Below are 25451 nucleotides of genomic sequence, written 5' to 3'. Positions count from 1 at the left end.
ATCTCCCCGGGCCTCTACTGAAAATGAACATATATCCAGCTAGACTAGCCCGGTCAACAAATGTAAAATAAAAATAAATAAATACTGAGACAGTGTAGCAACTGCCTTATGTTCACGGACAGTCCCCTTCTCCTAGCACATAGTTTTACTTGCGAGAGATGCATCTACATCAGTAAGCTGGAATCCATGCTCTGTAACACCACAGTCAGTACACATGACAAAAAGGAGATTGCTAACACAAACACCACACCACCCACATCAGAGTCACACACCCACTATGTAGGGGTCCTCAACAAAAACTTACCCAAGCAACAGAGATCCCCCCACCCCAAAACACATTCACAAACATTCCACACACACCAATCACATCACACACAGCAGACAACACGCCATTTTCTCACAAACACAGACCATAAGGCATAACTATAAACCTACACAGCCAATAAGGCATAACAATAAACCAAACATACTAGTCATTGATGATTCAGATGTGAGACACATTGATGTTCCCCTCACAAGGCTGAGGTCACGGTCAGCTGTTTGGTAGGTGCTAAAATCAGGCACATCACACATGCCCTTAGACTCTCCACAACAGGTACAAGTATGACTCTGTCATTGTTCATGTCGGTGTGAATGACTTGAGACGTACCTCCCTGGAATATATGAAGAGAGACATGATTGAGCTCTGAGTATGTGTTCAGGGCAGGTATGACCCAGCACTAAGCAGTATCCTACCTTCACCAAGAATGATGACCACAATACCAACAAAAAATGATCGACTTCAACAATTGCCTTAGTTTCTGGTGTCTTTCCAAGAGGATCCAGTATCTGTCTGCCTGGGATGACATGGTTGATGGGCCTCGATGCTTTGCCAGACATGGCCTCCACCTGTCACCTCTGGGGCTCCGGATCTTGGCCAAGGCTCTTGCCTCCCCATTGTGCCTTTTTTAGACTGTGTCACAAAGACAAATCTTCCAACATAAAAGATCTGTCAAAAAGCAAACTGAAGGTCATGCTGCTCAATGCTAGGAGCCTTAATCTGAAAATGCACTCACTGGAGGCTCTGCTCATACTGGAAAATGCTGATGTCTGTGCAGTCATGGAAACTTGGTTCAGGGCTGCGGAGAGCACAGCTGCCAGGCTATACCTCATTCCAGAGTTTCCAACCCCAAAATAAGGTTGGAAAGGCTAAGGGTGGTGGCGTCTTTGTCTTCATTAAGGACAGGCACACCTCCACACCTCCAGAGTGGTTTACCAGCATGATGTACTGGAATTACTCCAGGTGCAACTGACAGTTGGCAAGACACCCATCCAAGTTATAGCCAGCTATAGACCCCCCCTCCATAACTCTGGACACCCACTCCTCTTACCTGGACCTACTTGACTCCATCAAGGTACCCCCTAACACCCTGATCCTTGGTGACTTCAACTACCCCACCATAGACTGGGTGAACTATTCCTGCATTAATGAAGTCAAGGAATCGTTGGGTGAGTGCATCTGTTCTAATGCACTAGACCAGCTGGTCTCATCCCCTACAAGGGGCGATAACATACTGGACTTGGTTCTCACCAACATGGGTAATGCTGCACCACCCCCATAGTATGTTCTTCCCTGGTGAGATCAGATCATCGGTCTGTCTCATTCAAAGTTTCTGCCCCACCCAACCCCTCCCCAGCCATAACAAGACTAAAAAACCTTCTCAAAAGCTGACTACAACCTCCTAAGGGAGGGTATCTGCAGCTTCACACCACTGCCCCCCCTCAGAGGATGCAGATAACTATGTTTGAACAGTACGCCAATGCAGTATACAAACACCTGTACAACTACATGGACTCAGCCATACTCAAGAGAACTAAAACCTGCACCTCAAGGAAATGCACATCTGTCTAGTGGACATCCTCTATCAACAGGCTTTACAGCAAAAGGAAGAAACTGTTGTACAAGGGTAAAAAGGAATAACTTTCAAATTGGAAAACTCCCTCCTCCACCTCAACAAGCAAATTAGATCACTAGTGAAAACCTCCAAAGCTAATTATGAGTCGAAACTAGCCTCTGAAACAAAGAGAAACCACAAGTCCTTCTTCAGTTACGTTAGGAGCCTTCATGGCAAAGTCCAAGTTTATTCCGAATTAGTACTTGATGGTACCATTTACACTGATCCTGTTGACTTAGCCAACCTGCTAGTTGATGGGTTCCGTGCAAACTTCACCCCCTATCTCCCACAAAGGCCCAGTTGACATCCCCAATATTTGTCCCACACCTCCTATCTCCATAGAGCAAGTGTTAAAGGCCTTATCTAAGGCAAAGAACACAGCTTCCATGGGACCCGACAGTAAATCAGGCTGTATTCTGCACCATCTCCAGCAAGAACTAGCTTCACCATTTGAGCACCCTGTTTAACCACAGCCTAATTACAGGCTTCATTCCAGCAGGGTGGAGAACTGCCATTGTCATCCCTTTGCACAAAGGTGGTGCCACGGTGCCACTACTGACCCAGGAAACTATCTCCCCATTAGCTTGACAAGTCTGATCTGTAAAGCCATGCAGCATATTATTACGGATCTCATAAACAAAGCCATAGACAGTGTCCAAGCACTTGACCCCACCCAGTTCAGATTCGTCAGGGGCAGATCTTGCCTATTGAACCTAGTTGACTTCTTTGAGACTTGTCACCAACTCCATCAAAAAGCATCCCCATCTTATCAGATAGGTGGTCAACTGACAGGACCCGCAAGGTCAAAATTGACAGCAGACCTGTCACTAGTGGTGTTCCCAAGGGATCTGTCCTGGGACCCCTACAGTTTGGCATCTACTTCTTGGATGTCCAAGGAAAGACATAGGGCCTATGGCTGACCAAGTTTGCGGATGATTGTAAGTTGGGTGCTGTCATTGACTCTCAAAATGATGTCAACATACTGCAAGAGAGTCTCACAGCTACATATAACTAGTGCCCAAGCCATAGCCTTAAGTTAAATGCAAAAAAATGTACTTTCATACTATTTGGCAAAAACACGGCCCCCTGCTGATTACCACATCAAAGGCTACCACCTAAGCACTCAACCTGTGGTGAGAGACTTGGGTACTCAGGTTGACAATAATCTTACATTCGACCATCATGTGGCGGCAGTGGTCAGAAAAGCCTTTTACTTGGTTCATCTCATAAGTAAATGGATTGCATCCAGAAAAAAGGAGGTTATTACCTTCCTCATTAGGCCAATAATTGAGTACAAAGCCCCATTTGGTATGTACCTCTTCAAACACCTGCACCAACTGAAAAGGCCACAGAAATAACTCCCAAAGAGAATCCATGGCCTCCATCACCTATCCTATGCGGACAGGCTTAAATCACGGTCACTCTGCTTGTTATCATACAGATTGCTTAGAGGTGATCCGTGTCTCACCTACAAGGCAATATCTGACCCTGCCCTACTAGAGATGTGCCATATCCGTTAGTCTGAATTCTCATGCATTACCCGCTTGCTAGGCCTAAATCTAATATGTGACATCAACAAAACCTGCTGGAGAGAGAGGTTCGTCTTCCTGAGGCTGCCCCATCTCTGGAATAGACTTCCCATACATGTCAAACAGGGCACATCGCTGACCCTCTTCAAGCACAACATTGATGAGTGGATGGGAAATTTGTCCCAGGAGTTCCATCTTTGGCCTTCATTGACAGGGGGTGACAGGTGCTGATTGAGGTTTCTTTTTTGGGGATAATCTCTTTGCTAGTCTTGTAAGGACCCTAGGGCAATTAGCCTAGTAACCTCGTATGATCCTATATCAAAATCTGTATGATATGGGCAGGAAGAGTCTGCAAACCCAGTCCTAAGTATATACAGTGATCTGGACTTGAAATAAAACAGGCTATGTTGAACTGTTAATATAATTTTTAATTCTTGAATGTGTCTAAAGAAAATATTAAAGCAAACCTTGTTAATGTATTTGAAATAAGGCACAAAGTTAGAGGTAGGCTGTAGAACAGTGATTATGCTCTGTTTTATACTTTGATAGCCACCATAGTTAGGAAAGCACTTGGGGGGCACTATTAAGTAAGTCCGTGTGTTAAGCAAGTTCTGAATGTGCATGCAGATGGAGTTATGTTGGTGTACAATAAACCACTGATAACTTGCAGTCACTTGTCCACTCATTCAACAAATCTCTGTTGACGGAAAATGTGTATGTTGGGAGGTTTCACTTATCCTTTCATTAATTAGTGTACCTACACCTCCGAAGCCCTGTATGCCAAAAGATTCCTGGACCTAGTAAGAGTTTTGATTGTAAAGCAGTTTTTCCAGGTATTTTTGCTGAGGGGTTTAGGTTAATTGTGCAATAAAATGTCCTGTTTTTTGGGCTAGCAACGTTGGCTGGGTGGAAGGATAGTAATTAAAGTTTTAGTTGAGAGAGATGTATTGAAGATGTGGGATCAGTTTGCATACGTTTCCCCTTGTGTAAAGGGAGGTTAAACAAGGAATGAAGTAGTTAATGGTAAGTTGGGGGGGGGTGAATTGTACATATATATTGTGCTTTATGAAGTCTAATGTATTTTGTCTACGGTTTGGACTCTGATTTACTTGAAGGTTTTGTGTTCCTAGATTGTAGTCCATACATATTTTTTCATTGACTAGAAGACTTTGGTGTTTTTCTGCAGTACTTTGCTTTGGTAATATTATTTGATATTCGTCTTCTTTCACAACATTTAGGAAAAATACAATTTTTTTTAATTTATTGGACATTTTTTCATTATGTCCCAGCTTTAACTCTGTTTTTAAGATGCTGAGCAATTTCAGAGGTGAGACATGGTACTTTGTGACTTTTAGACTTCTTGTGGTTACTGGGTATGGCTTGTTTTTGATTGTTTCATGGTATGTGCCATAGTGCTACCAATGGTAATGGATAGACGCAGCTCTTAAATGCTTTATCCCAACGCAGCTCTTAAATGCTTTATCCCATCCATGGGTCCCCTCGAATTATCTGTGGTATGACCCCATTTATTCTCATTAGGCGTAATATACAATTATTGACCATGGGATGGGTAAGGCCAATCTATAACCAAATGGGATAGGGTATTTCAAGCACAAAAGGGAAATTGTTTAGGCTTAAAATGTCCTGCAAGCTTATGAACCTATAAATTCATCCCTTTTCATGCAATTTATAATTCTACATAGTTCCTTCTCTGTAACCTTGCTGCAGTGGGTAAAATTGACGTACTCGCGTTTAACATTTGCTATGATATCTGTACAGCTGATAAGTTTCAGGTACTCTGGTCTCAAATTTCCCAATCTGTCTGGTTATTTATTTTACAGAAAAGTCAAGAATGTAAAATTGTGAACATAAACTTGAGTGCCTTTTCTTTGGGTGCTTCTATAATAAATATTTTTGTAGCAAGAAATATACCAATATACTTTTTTTTTTTTTTTTTTTTTTTTTTGCGCTTGGGCAAGTAGATCTTTTTAATTGCCAAATGATTGACAAAGAAGATACATGTCTCCAGGAAAAAAAATGTTCCTCTCTTCTTGGGAATGTTCACCAAAACTTCAGTTCATTATGATGTTCCCACAGCTGTGATTTTTTTATTTATTCATTCATTTACATTTGTTTACTGGAAAATTCCAACTGGACACGGGTCCTTTTTAGCAGAGGCCCGGGGAGAAAAGCTAACCATAATTTGAGCTACTGTTTTAAAACTTGAAGCATGTCAGGGTTTCTTCTTGGTATTCCTTCTGTTTATCAATGCCTAGATGCAGGTATAATGTGTCATATTGCTTCCTGATGTCCTCGTGCCACAGGTAGATGCTGCATAATCTGATTTTGCAGTGGGCATCACCTGACAGAAACATCTTCAAGGTATCTTCTTTTTTTCATCTGAGTTATCAATGTGATTGTTTTGTATTTGTTCCTTTGTTGGGGTTATTTAACCTGTTTTTATATGTTTTCCTGTACATAATTTGAGTGAACCATAGGGATAATCCAAAACACTTAGCACTTGCACAAGTACTAAGATCCATGAGTTTTTTTACACGATTTAACAGAATATGGCTATATCTGTATCTGAAATGTATCTTTATGTCCTTAAGTGTGAAAACATCTGTTTGAGGGAGTAACTGGCAACTTTAACCACAGTATGAGAAATTATATGAAAATTAACAGTTGATGGTACACCACTGTGATTGTTAAATTTACTGCTCGCAAGATGAGAATTAGGGGGAATCAAGTATGCCAAGTTCAGAAATGAACAGAGGTTTGCAAAACAAATTTGTCCTTGAACAAAATACTTGAAGCAGTAGAAGTAATGAAATGTATGAGTACTGTATATAGGGGTTACATTTTTTTATATAATGACTGCTCATTACTATTCAAAAATGAGCAACCTAATTGGACACCCCCACCAGCGTGTCTATTGTAAATTGAGTATATACCAATAGAAAAAAGTCCGGCCGCTGCAGTACCATTGAGAAGCCAGACTCCCTATTGGTATATGCTGGGGGACAGAACAAAATACGAGAAAAATCAGGTATTTTCTGCAAAACGAAAAAAAAAACAGAAACATGCCTGATTCTTCTTTGTATTTTTCTGCTTCCCCTCGTAAAATCCTCACTTAAAAAAAACACAGCAACATTCTCTGTTCTCCATTGTTTCTATTGCTGCACTGTGCTGATGATCATATGTTCAAAGAGAACCAAGGCAAAAACTGCACCATGGCTTTCTATAGAGTCTAAACTCAAAATTACACTTGGAAACAAAGCATGGGCTTTATGGCGTTCTTCTAAAGACCCTCAAGATCACATTAAATACAGGCAATCCAGGAACGAAACCAAAAAACAATACTACTGTAATTTACAGACAGTAAATCAAAATAAACCTCAGAAGTTTTGGGCAGGTTTAAATAATTTACTACATCCTGGACAAACTTCAACCCCAATCCCTGCTACTACTATTGATAAAAACCCCTGAAGATGTTTCTGATAGTGTTAACCAATTCTTTACTGAGACAATTCAAGTCCTAGCTCCCCTGGTCCTGAAAGTAGCACCCCTAGAAACCTACTTGCATTCAGCTTCCAACCAGTCGCCACTTCACTTATCTGTACCTTGATCAAAAAATTAAAACCCACTACACTTTCTGCTGATCAACTCCCTGCCGAGTACCTACAAAAATCAGCTGATGCTATTGCTTTCCCTGTCTCAATACTAATCAATCGAACCATAGTAGAAGCTAAAATTCCTACCATCTGGAAAATATCCTATGTAATCCCACTTCACAAAGGAGGCAGCTCTACTGAATTCTCCAATTATAGGCCAATAGCTATACTCTCTCCACTTGCAAAGATTATGGAAAAATGTATTCATAGACAACTCATGCACCACCTAATCCAAAATCGCCTTATGGCAGACACTCAGCATGGCTTCCGTCCTCATCACAGCACTACTTCAGCCCTCCTAGCCTTTACTAACACCATAAACCATAATCGCAACAATAATTATATATCCTCAGCCCTCTTTTGGATCTTTCCAAGGCATTCGATATGGTTGATCACCAACTTTTAATCCACACCCTGCAAACATTCTGTCTAGATACTGGAGCCCTCCAATGGTTTCAATCCTACCTGAATGGTCGACAGCAGGCTGTCCTCTGGCAGAACAAACTCTCTAACCTTCTACCTAACACCCTCGGAGTACCACAAGGCTCTATACTAGGGCCCTTGCTGTTCTCCATCTTCATTAACGACCTTTATACTGTCATCCCAAAAGTCAGCTGTATCCAATATGCTGATGACTCTACTCTGATTTGCTCAGCCACATCTCCAGTAGAGTTATGGTCAGCTACCCAGACCACCTTTTAATACAATAGAAAACTGGCTTTCTGAACATCGTCTGATCCTAAATCCCAAAAAAACTAAAATGCTGTTATTTTCACCAACACGTAGGTCTACCGCTTTCACCTTTACCATAAAATCAAATGATGGCACAATAATCTCCCCTGACCCATCTACAAAACTATTAGGTGTCATCATAGACAATAATCTAAAATTTGACCTACATGTTAACCAAACTATCAAAACCATCAATAAAAACTAGGGTCACTTTACAGAATAAAAGCCTTCCTAACCCTCCAGCTAAAATTGCCATAGCTCGCTCTCGCCTTCTTTCAACCCTTCGTATGCATCCCTCTACTCGAATTTGAACAAGACTGTCCTTAAACTCTCAATTTGCTACAACCACATTGCCAGGTTTGCCACTGGGCTGCCTTTTAGGACACATCATTGCATCAATCTAAATCAGCTTGGTTGGCTTGAACTACCCAGCCTAATCCAGTATAACCAACTGATTATGGCCTATAAAATCCTCTATAATCCGGACAATACTCCTGCACTTAAAAATATTATCACCCCTATAACAATCCTAGACCGCTTCGATCCTCTAACAAACTACTAATTCAGACTAGCAAAATTAATAACACAGCCGGTGATTCTCTCTTTGCAAACTCTGTAAGTAGATCCTGGAACTCTCTTCCAGCTGATATTACCTTACTTTCCACCTTAGGTCAATTTAAAACTAGACTCAAACAACATTTGTCACTTAACTGGCTATGTCAATGTATCAAGCCTGGCTAACTCTGTCTAGAATGTGTAAAAATCTGTTAACCAGTTTACTGTGTAATTTAATTTAATCCTGACTTGTGCTCAGGATTAACTGTAACCTGTGGAACTTGTTTAACTTGCTTACTTATGTAATCTCTGTAAATAGTCTGTTTGTAATATGTAATGCTGGTATTATGTAATGCTGTATCTGCTTACCCTTGGAGCTTTTCTCCCCGGGCCTCCGCTGAAAATGGACATGCATCCAGTCGGACTATCAAGGTCAACAAATGTAAAATAAAAATAAATAAAAATAAAATGTTTACAGGTGTTTACTAGGCTAACAACCATAAGGGCCTTTTTCAGCCTAGCCATGCATCCCAGATCTCTTAAGTTCTGATACCCTTGATAAATGTAAGCAGGGGCCTGGGAGATGAACCATTTACAGGTTGCTTGTGTCCATTGGTGACATAGGTGCCAAGCCAGAGATGAATTTCTGATTCCCCATCCAATTGTCCCAAGTCCACGCTAGCCACCCAGTGGTGTAAAACCTTGACTTGAGATTATTCTTACTGCTGAGGTGACATCCCAACCCCATGTAGAAAATGGGAAAAGGGGTTGAGGATGGATGGATCCAATTGTCCAAGTTGCACTTGGAATGGGTTAGGGAGGAACTCTGCTTCACATGGATGAGGAGCCTGTTCCATAGACGAGGTAGTCTCTGGGATACATACCTGTCTCTCCAGCAGGTCCTATTTATATCACAGGCAAGGTTTAAGTCTTTAGAATGGGTAATTCTGGTGCTGTTTGTTTTGTGGATAAGCAAAAGGTCATCAGAGTGCGTCATCAGAGTAGAGTCTGACAATGCTCTGTATGCCCGGCATAGATCTCCTCTCAAAAGCCTATAAGATACAGAATGCAGAGATAGGGTCTTGAGGCAGTCTCTCTAGGACATTTTACTTGCACCTTGTATTCTTTTAGTGAGGAACCTCTGTGGATATTCCAATTGTTGGATATGCCTGGTTAAGTACATACCAAAGGGGGCATTGTACTCAATGATAGATCTGATGAATGCAGAATACAATGGAACAATAACTTCTTTGGACTTAGATGCCATACCTTTGTTTAAGTTGAGCAACATAGAATGATTTCCTCACTACTGGTAGATACATGATGGTCAAACGCTAAGTTACTACCTGTGTGTCCCTAAGTCCCTGACTACTGGGTCACCTCTAAGGGGTGTGTTGTCAATATGATAGCTACCATGGATGGATGACTTCCCAAAGGATACTATTGTGCATTTCTTGCCATTTAGTTTTAGTCCATACTTCTGGCACCAGTTGTTTCTGTGTCAGCCCCTTCTGTAGAACATTTTTTGTCAGTGTGGGATTCAATGACAACTCCTAATTTGCAATCTTCTGCAAATTTAGTCAGCCAGAGATCACGGACATTGGCCTTGACTTCTGAGAAGTAAATGCCAAAAACGAGTGGCCAAGGACTGATTCTTGAGGGACTCCACTTTAGAGGTGGACTCCACAGTTCTAACTTACTGGGTCCTGCCTGTGAGTCAGTTGGCTATCCACCGGGTGACATACTAGTTTGTACCTAACCTTGAGTTTGTCAACAATGCCCAAGTGGGGTATTGTGTCAGATGCCTTGGCCAGGTCAAGGTGGCAGTGGGAACCATTTTGCTGTCATCCATTGTTTTGGTTACCTTCTCAAAGATGTCCACCAGGTTGAGTAGGCATGATCTACCCTTGACGAAACTAAACTGGGTTGGGTCCAACTGTGCTGTACTGTGCAAGCCTGGGAAGGCAAGTCCCATAGTCCTGTGCAGTACATCAGTCTCCTGCATTTTCCTTGGGCTTCGCCCTTGTGATCAAACTACACCAACTGGGGGTAAATCCTGATATCCCCTCACACAGGAGTGGATTATTGGTTAAATATCTTCTGACAGTAAAACATGCTGATCATAGAGTTTGTGTTTGTGTTGAGCCACCTTATATATTTAAAATTAATTCTAATTTAGAATGTCTGATGCAATTAAATGGTTGCTTGAATGTTTTTCAGATAATTTACCCTACATAACCAGAATGCATTAAAGATTTTGTTTGGGAACCAGGTAAGTAAAAGATGTACTAGTACACTTTGGAACTGTAGCCAATGCTTAATTTCATAAATGTGCGATTGTAAACCAGTCTTAACTAATTTCCCAGGGGAGAAAAAGAAGGAAAAAAAACTTCCATCTCTCCAAATCTTTCCTAATGTATTGGATGAGCATAACCCTATTCGTATCATCCAGTCCCATAAAACTAAATAACCCTACAGTCTGTCTCTCTACTAGATCAGTAATCAAATCCTCAGCTATAGCATAACTGCATGATACTGATTGTTTACCTTTATATACTACCTAATAATCCAGGTACAGTTCGGTTGTCTTTATATGCTACCTACAATCCAGGTGCAGCTTCGTTACCTTAATATACTACCTATAATCCAGGTGCAGCTCGGTTACCTTTATATGCTACCTATAATCCAGGTACAGCTCCGTTATCTTTATATGCTACCTATAATCCAGGTATAGCTTGGTTACCTTTATATACTACCTATAATCCAGGTGCAGCTTGGTTATCTTTATATACTACCTGTAATCCAGGTGCAGCTCTGTTACCTTTATATACTATCTATAATCTAGGTACAGCTCATTCAGCCTTTTATAACTTTCTCTCTTAAATTCAGGACATAATGTACACGCTAAAGACTACAAGGTTGCAGGGCACAAACAAACAAAAAATATATGGGTAATTTCAGAACATTTTAATTAAATTAGGAGCAGGGATAAAGCCTGGAAATCTGACTCATCCAATCGGGAAAAACTCCACACATTCAAACATTTGAGAAGCCTTACTAATATCAGTACAAATGCAGCTGAAATCAACTGTTGCAGAAGAATGCAAAGAAAGGTGTAATGGAGAACCTGTTGTTAAAAATGTAGGAGCTCTCAAAATTTTAATAAAGTTTATTAAAAAAGATGTAGGCTCTTAAAAAATATATTCCAATGAATCTAACAACTTGTCCACCGAAAATACTAAACAAAATAATGGAGTACACTAAAAACCCATCCACTTTGTCAAATGCACACAAGCTCTCTTACAGCAGCTGCCCCTAACAAACCATTACATGAATTCTCCATTATCCCTGTTCTACTTCAGTGCCATTGTAAAGTAAGAAATGGAGTACCTGCTAGAGAAAATAAACATTGCACATAAGGGGCCCATACGTGTAGTCCACCCCATGATATTGAGAGTACGTGTAGTCCACCCCATGATATTGAGAGTACGTGTAGTCCACCCCATGATATTGAGAGTAGGCAGTGGAATCATTAGTAAACAACTGAGCTTTATCACGCCCATTCAACACGTTTCCTGCACCATTTAAGCATGCAAGTATTTTAATATAACCCAAAACACCTTCTTCTTCTTCTTTCGGCTTTTTCCCGGTTAGGGGTCGCCACAGCGGATCACCTTGTCCGCACATTGAATGGCAGTGGAGTTTTACAGTGTCGAGTTGCCAGCCCGGCGCCCAACCTTCCACAGAAGGCACACTCACACGCACACCTAGGGCCAATTTAGAGTGTCCAATCCACCTGCAGCATGTCTTTGGGATGTGGGAGGAAACCGGAGCACCCGGAGGAAACCCACGCGACCACAGGGAGGACATGCAGACTCTGCACAGAAGGCACCCCAGCCGAGGATCGAACCGGAGAACCTCTTGCTGTGAGGTAGCAATGCTAACCACTGCACCACCGTGGCCGCCCCAATATAACCCAAAACACCTAATACAAAAAAACCCCCAGAAACTTCTAACCCATTTTTAATATTGACCCATTGGAAGTATTGCTTTCTTAAAAGAATTTAACAAAACATGACATTCTGACAGACGTGGCTTCAGACCTACTTGTGTCACTGCCACAGCTACTTACTGTCTTACTAATGACATTCTGACTAATATGAACATGGCCATTAAGCTGGAGTTTAAAACTGACAGCATCTTAATTCTTAAATTTCTAAAATCAGGGTTTCCACTGCAAGTTTGTAACTCATTTGTAATAGAACTTTTAACGTTATGTCAAACAACTTAAGCACAAAAGCAGGCAATTCCAATAAATGTATTCCGTGAGACTCCTTTCTATGTCCATTACTATTGTCATTAAAAACAAAGTCTACCTTGGGACCTGCCAGAATTAAACTGCATAATAAATGCTGACACTGTAGTCATCACAAGATCTGGTAAATATTCCCAACAGTTAAAACTTGTTTCTGCAAGCTGATCTAGCCATACCATAGAAATGGCTGCATAATCTTTAAGAACTCAGATTTTGACCACTATGGTCTTTGATCCCACATAAAGATCGCTCACTCGCCCTGAGTACACTTAGCAGAACCAATATAATATTCATTGTCAGCGTCACTCAACAAAAATATTTTTTATCACTGTAGATCAAAATCTAAAATTCCTTGCTAATGTAAAACTGCAGACTTGAAAGGTGTTTAACTAGCTAAATGATGCTTCCAAAATTTCCTTCCTACTTTTCAAAAAAGCCAGGCATGCTGTAGCCATAAATGTCCTAATCCCGCACCTGGAATGTGCACTACCAACTATGATACTACACCCCTGTCGGGATACCCACAATGCATATCAATTGAAATCCTAATCTTTCTGCATCTAATCCCAAACCTGGAACACCACTAACGAATGCCATGACGTGAGAGCTGAATATCACTTGTCATCCAGGGGGGCTTTCTTACCAAGCCCCTTAACTTGTAAACTAGTTAAGAACATATGCTGCCCAACACTCAATAAACCGTTGCTCATCAGAAGTCTCTTGTACTTACTAAAGCACTGGAACAGGTTCCCTTTTACAGAACTCATTTTACACTACCAGTAGTAACCGGTTCCTTTTACAGAACTCATTTTACACTACCAGTAGTAACAGGTTCCTTTTACAGAACTCATTTTACACTACCAGTAGTAACAGGTTCCCTTTTACAGAACTCATTTTACACTACCAGTAGTAACAGGTCCCTTTTACAGAACTCATTTTACACTACCAGTAGTGACGGGTTCCTTTTACAGAACTCATTTTACACTACCAGTAGTAACAGGTCCCTTTTACAGAACTCATTTTACACTACCAGTAGTGACGGGTTCCTTTTACAGAACTCATTTTACACTACCAGTAGTGACAGGTTCCTTTTACAGAACTCATTTTACACTACCAGTAGTAACAGGTTCCTTTTACAGAACTCATTTTACACTACCAGTAGTAACAGGTCCCTTTTACAGAACTCATTTTACACTACCAGTAGTGACAGGATGTTCTTCATCTCACATTGCTGCAGTCCTTACACTTGGGTAGTCCGCTGTCCTCGGTCGGCCCGAATATCAAAGTATTAGGCTGACGTCGGTCAAGGCGCTTAAAACTGACATCAGGACGTCAGGGTACAAATGCGCATGACCGGCGCCATATCCTCAGTCTTTTGCCGCATGGTCCGATGCAGAAGCAGCGTTGCAAGTGCCGTTCGGCGTTCTGAAATTTTTCAATTCGAGTTTCAGACCGAGTCAAAGTTGGCTAAGTACCCGTTAGAATATTTTAGTTTTTCTTGCCTCAGTGGTTTACCGGATGTCAGAAAAGTGAATAACTGTATTTCTTGTGGGAAACAGATACCGCATAGAGATTATCATACTTTGTGTATTCCTTGTTTGGGGCCTGAGCACGGCGTTGTTGGGTGTCGCTTTTGTGCTAGGTTTAATAAGCGCACTATTAAGCGAAGGTTAGATTGTGCCAGGTTGGTCTTCGGAAGCGGTGCAATTGCAATATGCCGCCGGATGCTCCGCGCCCGCTTCTTCAAGAAGCGCAAAGACAAAGCAGCTAAACCCAGGCAGGAAGAGTCGTCCCGGACGCCGGTTCTTTAGAAGCGCCAGTGGAACCGGTGGTTCCGCGGAGGCTTCTCTGGAGTCCCAGGGGGAGACTTTGATATTGCAGGATGTGGCCTCTCAGGAGGCAGGTCAGGCTGAAGGGGCTTCTCAGGTAACTATACTCCCCTCCCTTCCTAGGGTGGTTAGGCCCTCTCCTTCTGTTTCCAAGGCTTCTCCTAGAGGCAGGCCAGGTTTGGCTTCTGTTGGTGTCACTCCTAGTTCTTCAGGATCTGTGCCCAAGAAGCACATGCTCAAAATGGCAGAGGATTTAATTACTTTGATTAGAGGTTCTTTGCCCCCTCCTGATAAGAGGCCTAGGGTGGAACCAGAGTTGGGGAGTTTTGAACAGGTTTCGATGTTTCAGAGTCTTGACTGAAGACTTGCAGGAGTATTCTCCTTATTCTGATTCTGATGTGGATGATTCTACTCCTTCTGCTTCTCCTCCAGAAGATTTTTCTTTTCAGAGACTCTTCATTCCATGAGGGAACATTTTAAGTGGGAAGGTCAGGACTTCTCTGATTCCAGGAAAAGGCTTAGGGAATTTTGCTTTTACCCCAGCATAGGCCTTTGGCTATACCACCTGTTCTGGATGTTGTGGAAGATGTGTTTGCAGAGGCCTCACTTAATCCTGATTCTTTGCCTCCTGCTCCAGTTAAACCGACAGGTATTACAGGGTGCCTGAAGCTCATAAATATCTGTATAAGAGTCCTAGGGCGGACCCAGAAACAGTTAGTCAGGGACCTAAGGGTGTCAAGGCCTCTGTAGTAAAAATCCGGTTCCTCCAGATAAAGAGGCCAGAGCTTTGGATAGATGGGGAAAGAAAGTCTATACTTCTTCCACCTTAGCTATGAGGGCTTTGAATTGCCAGTTTCACATGTTGAAATATCAAAACTATCTTCTTTCTCAATTGAAGTCTAAGGTAGATGCTCTGGCGGAAGGCATTGAGTGTAAAGAATTACAAGATTTGGTACATGTTTCTGAGCAGGTGGGTAAGCATTCTTTACAATGTGGATTTGATGCTGTACAGGCCTCGCCTAGGGTGGCTGCCACTGGGTCAGTTCTTCGCAGGCACGCCTGGCTGAGGGATCAGAACTTATCTGACCATGTTAAGACAAGGATTTTAGATGCTCCTTTACAGTCTGATGTATTGTTTGGTTCTCCTGTGGAGGCAGTTTTAAAGAAAATGGAAGACAAGGCTAAGTCTATGCAGACTGTTAAAGATTTTTGCAAGTTCAGCCTCCAAGTTTAGTAGGAATTGGCCTGCTAAGGGGTGGACGTACCCTTCTTATGATTCACAGTCTAGGGGAAGATCTAGACGTGGTAGGGGTAGAGCTCAGGGCTCTTTCAGACCTAGAACAGGGAGTTCACCTGCACAGTCTTGGTGAGGGCAGGGGCCAGTCCTTTCGTAAACAGGCCCAATGACCTACCTTTTCAGCTGCCAGAGCCTTCTTGTCTGGCAGCACCTTTGGGAGGAAGGTTGGCACTCTTCAAAGAAAATTGGAGTTTAATTACCCAGGACAGATGGGTATTTGATATTATACACCAAGGTTACAGGTTTTATTTCCATACCTTGCCTCCTTTCAAAGGCATGCCAGACGTTCCTCCTCAGCAAAGAATAGAGGCTCACAAACAAATTTCTCTGCTGCTGAAAATAGGGGCTATACAGCCGGTCCCTCTGCCAGAAGTAGGCCTAGGATTTTATTCTCGCCTGTTCCTAGTACCAAAGAAGGGGAACACGTGGAGACCAATTTTGGATTTATCTATCCTCAACACTTATCTGGACATTCCCAAGTTCAAAATGTTGACGTTACAACAGCTTTTACCTCTGCTGGGCAAAGATCACTGGATGGTGACTCTGGATCTCAAGGAGGCTTACCTTCATGTTCCTATCAGGCTAAGTTGCAGGAAGTATCTGCGTTTTCGAGCTGGGACTTCTCATTATCAGTTCTCTGCATTGCCCTTTGGCTTATCTACTGTGCCCAGAGTGTTCACAAAGGTTCTGGCTCCAGTGATAGCTTTCTTCAGGTTGAAAGGAATACAGATCTATCCTTATTTGGACGATTGCCTGATTCTGGCCAAAGGAAGGGACGAGCTTCTTCATCATCTGCAATATGTGATAGCAGTGCTAAGATGCCTGGGGTATTCTGTGAACGAAATAAAGTCCAGTCTAGTACCCTCTCAGGACATGTGCTTTCTGGGTGTGAGACTGAATACAGCGTCCCAGATGGCCTTTTTGACCCCGGACAAACAAAAGAATCTTTCCCTTTACTTCCATCATTTGTCTCATCAGTCCAGGCTGACTGCAAGGACAGTCCTTCAAGCCTTAGGGTTCATGGCATCTTGTATTCTGGTGCTTCCCAATGCCAAACTGCATATGAGGAAGCTACAATGGTATCTCAAAATGTATGGACACAGCACTGCCAAGATATGGACACTGTCATTCAGATAATACCTTGCATTCAAAAGGAATTTTTGTGGTGGGCTCAGGAATGTCACCTAAACAAGGGACTCTCTGTGACCCGGCCAAAGGCGAGTCAGATTCTAACGACAGATGCCTCAGACAAAGCTTGGGGAGCTCATCTAAATGGAAAGTGGATACAAGACACGTGGCCTGCCAGACTACAACATCTACATATCAACTTGAAGGAGATGTTAGCAGTCCAATTTGCATTAATAGCTTTCAAGGATTTACTTCTTCCAGGGCAGGTGTTGGTTCTAACAGACAACACAACTGTCATGTGGTACATCAACAAGCAAGGGGGAACACATTCTTATCCTCTATGCAGACAAGCAATGATTTTGTGGGAGACTGCTCTCAGGTTACAGCTCAATCTTCAGGCAAGGTTTCTGCCGAGCACAGAACTCCTTAGCAGATGTGTTGAGCAGATCTAATTATGGATCCCCACGAGTGGAAATTGGATCCTCATGTATTTCTAGAAATTGACAGTATCATGGGGAACTCCAGACATAGATCTGTTCGCTTCTCCACTAAACTACCAGCTGCCAAAGTTTTGCACAAAAGGTTTCATCCCACAGCTTGGAAAGTGGATGCTCTTTCTTTCAATTGGAGCAATCTTCATGTGTATGCCTTTCCACCTCTGCCTCTCCTCCCAAAGGTACTCCTAAAGGTCAGACAGGACAAGCCAAAGATGATTCTGATAGCTCCAGATTGGCCTCGACAGCACTGGTACCCATTACTGAGAAGTCTGGTTCGGGAGCCTCCATGGCCTTTACCTTCGATTCCACACCTGCTGTCTCAAGAGAACAGTCATTTACTCAATGTCAAACTTCACTCTCTTCACCTAATAGCCTGGCATATTCTGTTTTAAACCATGGAGGGTCTCAGCTTCCGCAGCAAGTTTTGAATGTTATTTTGGAGGCCAGAAGGCCTAGTACAAGGAAAGTATACGCAGATAAATGGAAGAGATTTTTATTTTGGAGTGCAGCAAAGGAATTTGATGTTGCTAAGCCTAATTTAAGTGTGGCTCTTCAATATCTTGCGGAGTTACTGGACAAAGGTTTGTCCTTCTCTTCTATTAAGATTCATGCTGCAGCAATTTCTGCTCACTATGACTGTGACCCACCATTGTTTTCTCATCCTTTGTTTAAGCAATTCCTTAGAGGGGCAAAGAATATAAGACCCCCAAGAGCTCCTACTCCTGCTTGGGATCTCAATTTTGTGTTGGAGAAACTCACTCTACAACCTTTTGAGCCTGCAGCTACTGCCGAGTTGAAATATTTATCATGGAAGACTGCTTTTTTGTTGGCCATTACCTCTGCGAGAAGGGTTTCTGAATTACAGGCCCTTATGGCAGTTGAGCCTTTCTTGATTTTCCATAAGGATAGGGTATCTTTACGTACTAATCCTTCCTTTATGCCTAAAGTGGTTTCTAGTGTGGCTTTAAACCAAACTATTCATTTGCCTACTTTTTATGCAAACCCCCAAAATAAAGGGGAAAAGATTTTGCACACCTTGGATATACACAGGCAGTTGCGATATTTGAGCAGAACTAAAGAGTTCAGGCAGTCTCAGCAGTTGTTTGTTTCCTTTGCTTTTGGTTCTCAGGGCAAGCCTGTGTCAAAACAAACTATTTCTAAGTGGATTGGGTTTTGTATTGCTTTCTGTTATTCCCATCATGGTAAGGAGATTCCAGCTGGGATTAGGCCTCATTCCACTAGAGCTACTGCCACTTCTACAGCTTTTTTAAGGGGGGTGGCAACTAAAGATATTTTGGAGGCAGCTACTTTGGAGTTCAGTGCATACTTTCTCTAAGCATTACCACCTTCCACTTTACTCTAAATCTAGGGCTGGGTTTGCCACTGCTATTTTACAGGGCATTTTGGCAGCTCCTACTTCTTTATAGTTTTGCCATCCTCCCTTACCTCTGCTTTGGGATTCTACCCAAGTGTAAGGACTGCAGCAATGTGAGATGAAGAACATAGTACAGTTTTGTACCTACCATAAATGTAGATGTTCGAAGATCCACATTGCTGCAGTCCAATTTACCCTCCCTCCTTCCCTCTGTTGTTAGAGGCGGTTGTGTGGTTTGGGTTGTAAATATTGTGGATATTGTATATATTGTTCATATGATTAGTGCAAGGGTGGTTGGTTGTTTTTTGCTGTCTTTTGGTTTTGACCTTTCTGTTTAGGGTCTTCTGACATCTGGGGCAAGAAAAGACTGAGGATATGACGTCGGTCATGCGCATTTGTACCCTGACGTCCTGATGTCAGTTTTAAGCGCCTTGACCGACGTCAGCCTAATACTTTGATATTCGGGCCGACTGAGGACAGCGGACTACCCAAGTGTAAGGACTGCAGTAATGTGGATCTTCGAACATCTACATTTATGGTAGGTACAAAACTGTACTTTCCTTTTACAGAACTCATTTTACACTACCAGTAGTAACAGGTTCCTTTTACAGAACTCATTTTACACTACCAGTAGTAACAGGTCCCTTTTACAGAACTCATTTTACACTACCAGTAGTAACAGGTCCCTTTTACAGAACTCATTTTACACTACCAGTAGTAACAGGTTCCTTTTACAGAACTCATTTTACACTACCAGTAGTGACAGGTCCCTTTTACAGAACTCATTTTACACTACCAGCAGTGACAGGTCCCTTTTACAGAACTCATTTTACACTACCAGTAGTGACAGGTTCCTTTTACAGAACTCATTTTACACTACCAGCAGTGACAGGTCCCTTTTACAGAACTCATTTTACACTACCAGTAGTGACAGGTTCCTTTTACAGAACTCATTTTACACTACCAGTAGTGACAGGTCCCTTTTACAGAACTCATTTTACACTACCAGTAGTGACAGGTCCCTTTTACAGAACTCATTTTACACTACCAGTAGTGACAGGTCCCTTTTACAGAACTCATTTTACACTACCAGTAGTGACAGGTCCCTTTTACAGAACTCATTTTACACTACCAGTAGTGACAGGTCCCTTTTACAGAACTCATTTTACACTACCAGTAGTGACAGGTTCCTTTTACAGAACTCATTTTACACTACCAGTAGTGAATGAAACTTTAGAGAGTTCTTTTTGCAGTCTTCCTTATCCGTATAGTGTCACAGATGTAGAAAACATAAAGCACCTTTAGACAGCTACTCAAAATTTTTTTATTAAAATTGAACAAGTGGTCTTGATTTGTCCCTCTAGGCTAACTTCACATATTCCACTGGAGATAATTCTCTAGAGGTAAATCATCTTTAGCTACAAATGTTACCAGCATCTGATAATCTTTTCCTCCTCTGTATATATCCTTGGATAATTCTTAGGTAGTGCTGTACCAATGCTTTTCATTCTAACTAGCAAGGATTTTTCATTTCGTTACCCGGATTTACACACAGACACACACACAGACACACACACACAGACACACACACACAGACACACACACACAGACACACACACACAGACACACAGACACACAGACACAGACACACAGACACACACACACACACAGACACACACAGACACACAGACACAGACACACAGACACAGACACACAGACACACACACAGACACACACTTTGCATCTTACCTATTATCCTCCCCTTTCTGTTTGACAGGTTTTAATGCTATTAGCACTTTTCAGCCTGTTATCCACCTGCTGTCTTCACAGGGTCAGAGGTGTATACTAGGCTAATGACCACTAGGGCCCTTTTATGCCTAGCCCTGTAACTGAGATGTGCACCAGAAATTTTGGTTATGTAGGTGGTGATTTTACTGAGTGCCTCTGTCCATCAGAGACATAGGAGCCAAACCAAGGTGAATTTCCACTCACACATGCTTTGGTCCAAGTTGTGTGTAAAAGGGGATAGGGAAGAACTGTGTTTCACAGGCTCTGTGAGTGTGTGGCTTCATTACCTAGCAGTTCAGCACATTGCTGTGTGCTGCACTTGAGGTTTCTGACATAGTTGTGGAAGGCCTTATGGGTATCTTTCTCCTGGGAGGCTATCTTAACCTCAAAGTTAGGTTTGCTTGACATAATTAGCCCTATTAGTTGCCTATTTATTTTGAGGAGAGAGTTTATATCTTTATGGGATTACCCTTCTTGATTTTTTCATCCTGTTTAATTTGGGATGTCACTAAGACCATTTGTTTCTAGAGCTAGTCCTGGGCTTGCTTCTAGTAGGTACAGCAGCCTCTATATAGGCATTAACATGGTTGTACAGAGTTTTTGAGAGCAATTCAACATAGACTGCTGAGTTCTCTGTGTTTGGAGGGGCACTGAATTTTGACAATCCTTCACTTAAAGGTAACTTGTCTTGGAATGGTTCCTAACTGTTACTGGTGTTAATGGGAGTTAGAGTTGATTTTGATTTTGAAGGAGACTGCTTTATGGTCTGACCTTACTAGGGAGGATGAGACATTGTGTGGAGGTGCAGATTTCTACCGTATTTATAAGCACAAACCTCTAGTGATTGTAGTCACTATTTGGACAAGGGTGGTTGTATTTATAAAGTCTAGCAATCTCTGTGCCTGTAGATTTGAGGCTGTGTAGGATTCCCAGTCAGTAGAGGGGTAATTAAAGTCTCCCATGAGTAGGGTGTTGGTCGGATGGTAAGTGTTGCCAATAGGTCCAAGTATGCATTATGACCTTGTTGGGACATGGAGGGTGACCTATAGGTGGCTAGGATATGGTGTGGGATTTTGTCTATGGTCCTCTGCATGTGGAGGAACTCTAGCAAATCGTCCTGTTTGACCACCCTAGAGGTATGCTTTTTACTGATGTGTATTGAGACAGCTCCACCTTTAGCCCTTGTCTGTGCAGCTACTGGTCTAAAAGTGTGGAGGGCACTGAAACCTTGGACTACTGATTTACTTTCTGTTACATTAAGCCATGTCTTGGTAACCGCACAGATGTCTGTATCCTCAAAGGGCCTGGAAGTAGTGTAGTTTGAAATTCCCTGACTGGGAATCCATCCAGGGCCATGGTGCTTAGAATGCCAAATGCTAACCAACAGAAAATTTGGGATCCTCCTCTTACAAAAAGCTTGTGATTGTATTTCTCATAATTGTGCAAACTGAGTGAATATTGTTAGACTGTATTTCTCTGTTATAATCACCTTATTTGCCTTGCTGTGATACTTTGTTGTACACTATTTTAGTTTTATTGGTCTTCTGTTTCACTCACTAATTCATTTATTGTAAACTGCATCATTACCCTGTATTCAGCCTGCATGGCTTGGGTTATGCCTGAAAAGGGTCCCTGGACCTTTGCACCTACCCAGTTATCAAAAATAAACAAAACAATCTTTTCAAAGCCTTTTTTTAGGTTTAAACTGGACCAAGATCAACTGCAAGTTTAGTATGTGTGGACAGTTTGGAGTGTCCAGTGTAGTTAACAGTGCATTATGATGTGTATGTTTTAACTATAAAGACAGACAGTTAAGCTTTAGTGTCTTCTGCTAATTCAGCTTGGGCAGCGGTCATAACTGTAAGGAATGGACATAGTGACATTCTATCTGGACAGGCACCAGTCATAACTGTAAGGAATGCACATAGTGACATCCTAGATGGTGGTACGGGCAGCGGTCATAACTGTAAGGAATGGACATAGTAACATCTTAGATGCTGGTACGGGCAGTGGTCATAACTGTAAGGAATGCACATAGTGACATCCTAGATGGTGGTACGGGCAGTGGTCATAACTGTAAGGAATGGACATAGTGACATCCTAGATGCTGCTGGTACACTCTTGAAGTAGTTGTGTTTACATTAAGCTGTCAAGGACTGGGAGGTATTAATTTTGGCAATTTGTTACATTTTTATTTAACAATTTCAGAGTTCTCATCTGTTTGCAGTCTAGAATAAGTAAATTATTTGTGCTTTCAGATGCCAGAAAGTTTTGAAGATGTTGCTGTTGAGTTTTCAAGGGAGGAGTGGAAGATGCTGAGTGAACAGGAAAAAGAGCTACACAAGGAGGTGATGGTACAGAACTACGAGAACATGATTTCTATAGGTGAGAATCGATCCCAGAAGTGCCACGCATATTTGACAGATGTACTTGCTTTTATAGCTGCAGGAATAGTTGTATTTGAAAACACATTATAAACTGGTTAAAAGATTCTCCTCTCACATTACATTTTCTTTCTGCAAACTAAAATGTGATGTTAAGTTGTCTATCTCGCCTTCATTCTTGCTGGATGGGTTCGGAGCCGACCTCGGCTCCGACTCGGCCACTCTAAAGCTCGAGAGTTGGTTCCACCGGCTCGAGGCTCCCCTTATATCCCACAATGCTAGGCGAGAGTTACCTCAGATCTCGTTTGCCGCTGCAGCTTCGAGGTTGGTTGTTTCTACCAGTTCCTGGTGAGTACTAAATTTCTTGTGAAATTAGTCTTCAAAACCCCCTTAATTTAACTTTTTCTCTTAGTTTAGAGTAGTTTAGAAACTTTTACTCCCTACCCAAAAAATTTTCCGTTTCTTTTCCCCAAGAACCTTTGGTTCTTCCCTTGGGCCTATAGGCCTTCCCTCCCCTAGTGGAGTGTGTGTGTTTTTTGTAGTTTATTGTAATTTAAATTACTAGTTCTACCTTTACCTTTTTTTTTTGTAGTAATCTGACAGGGTATAACTTGTGTGTTTGTGTGCGTGTTTTGTGTACACCTGTTCAGACAAAATGTCAAAAGAAGCAAAGGTCTCCGGATTCAAGAAGTGTGATGCGTGCTGTCAGAAAATGTCTCTGACAGACGCTCACACTTCTTGTGTCTACTGTCTGGGGCCTTTGCACCTGCAGGACTCCTGTGCTGTCTGCCATGCCTTCAGCCCCAGGGTCCTGCAGGAAAGAAAAAATAAATTAATACTAAGAGGCTTACTCAAGCCTGAGGATTCCCTATCTGTATCTTCAGGGAAGCCCTCTAAGGCATCTAGGTCCTCGGCTCCGACTTCTGAGCCGAGACCTAAGGTTTCTCAACCTCTGCCTTTATCGGCTCCGCTGGAGCCGATAAGTCTCAGTCCACAGTTTCTGTGGCTCGCTCCGCCGGAGCCGAGGTATTGATCTTCCCGTGACGGCTCCGACCAAACCTTCGGAGCCGACAACTAGAAAGAGGTCAAGGTCACCATCTCTTGGCTCCGTTCATTCGGCTCCAGGATCTCCCCTGCTGTCTGAACGGAGCCATAGATCTCACTCCTCTAGGTCATCGAGGCTGTCGGATCATGACCTTCAGAGGGTAGTGAGTCGACTTTAAGTCCGAGGCACTGGCCCAGATGCTTCAGAGCCCGACTCATCTGTCGATGCCTGCCCCGTCCAGCAATATATTCCTCCTTCGACTCTTTGAGCTCGGAGCCGGGTCGCCGGAACCGAGACTGTGATAGCGCCGGAGCTGATACAATTGTCTTCGGCCCGCTGCCGCTCCGCTTTCTTCCTTTGAAGAATCTCGGCGCCGGACTTCCTCGTCGGCTCCGAGGGTGAGTGGCATCGGACCCTTGTCCGACCCCCCTCTCTCGGTGCTTGGCGCTGGTGAGTTCGGCTCCGACATCGCCTCGAGCCATCACTGTCGGTGCCGAGAGGTTCTTAGCTTTTGCGGGACCTCTGGCTCTGCCTGACAGGGGTGCATTCGAGGTCATGCAGAGTGTGTTAGAGCCTGGCTCTACTCCACAGTCGGCTCCGCCCCTCCCTCTATGGTGCCTCAGGCTAAGTCGACTCACTCCCTCATCCCGGACCGCAGAGAGCCGGCTCCTCAGGAACCCCCAGTGGGATTTCATCCTCTTCCGAGGCCTCTCCTGATTTGGCAGAAGAGCCCCTCGGAAGAGGAAGTGTAAGAGGAAACACATTGACTCACCTGAGTCCATCACGCCAGACACAGATTTGGATGATTCTGAGGGTTCCCCGTTCCCCTTCTGAAGATGTCTCATTTGCAGACATTCTGGAGATCCTGAAACAGAGGGGAAATTGGCCAGCCCTCAACCCTTCGGAGGACTAATCTGTGTATCTTGAGGCGTTTGGCTCTCCCTTCCACCTCCTGGGTGTCCCCTTCGACCCCCTCATGCAGGTGGTTGCTAAGAAGGCATGGACGGCTCCTGATTCAGTGGACCCCACTCCCAGGAGACCCTCCAAGTTCATCACAGCTCCAGCAGACAAGCAGTTTTTAACGAAAGGAGTTTCTGTGGATGCTATGGTGGTAGCTGCTGCCACTAAGAAGGAGCTAGCTGATCCTTCAGTACCTGTCCATCCACCTAACAAAGAATCTAGGTCCATGGATAGGTATGGAAGCGGATGTTCTCGCCAGCGACTTTTACCATGCGTTAAGCTGAACTACCTCTGCCATTTTACTGCCTTCAAAGGGACTTGATCAAGGAAGCGAGTGAAATGTTAAGGATCCTACAGCTGCGGAGTTCCAAGATAAAATGAACACGCAGCTGGCTACCCTTAATTCCAT

At 42.8% G+C, this 25451-nt stretch overlaps 1 protein-coding gene across 1 annotated transcript in view; it reads left to right on the top strand.

Annotated features, from left to right (window-relative positions):
- The window catches only part of LOC122798694 (zinc finger protein 836-like), a 173322-nt gene that overhangs the window by 29660 nt on the left and 118211 nt on the right, over window positions 1–25451 (top strand). Inside the window, exon 2 of the mRNA XM_044067790.1 lies at window positions 22912–23038. Within this exon, the coding sequence (XP_043923725.1) occupies window positions 22912–23038 (127 nt within the window). The remainder of the gene's footprint in view (window positions 1–22911; window positions 23039–25451) is intronic.

The sequence above is a fragment of the Protopterus annectens genome, chromosome 3.part1, assembly GCF_019279795.1.
Source record: "Protopterus annectens isolate FY-2018-M chromosome 3.part1, PAN1.0, whole genome shotgun sequence".
NCBI lineage: Eukaryota > Metazoa > Chordata > Ceratodontiformes > Protopteridae > Protopterus > Protopterus annectens.
Note: the sequence above shows the minus strand (reverse complement) of the source record. Positions and strands in the feature narration are given on the sequence as shown.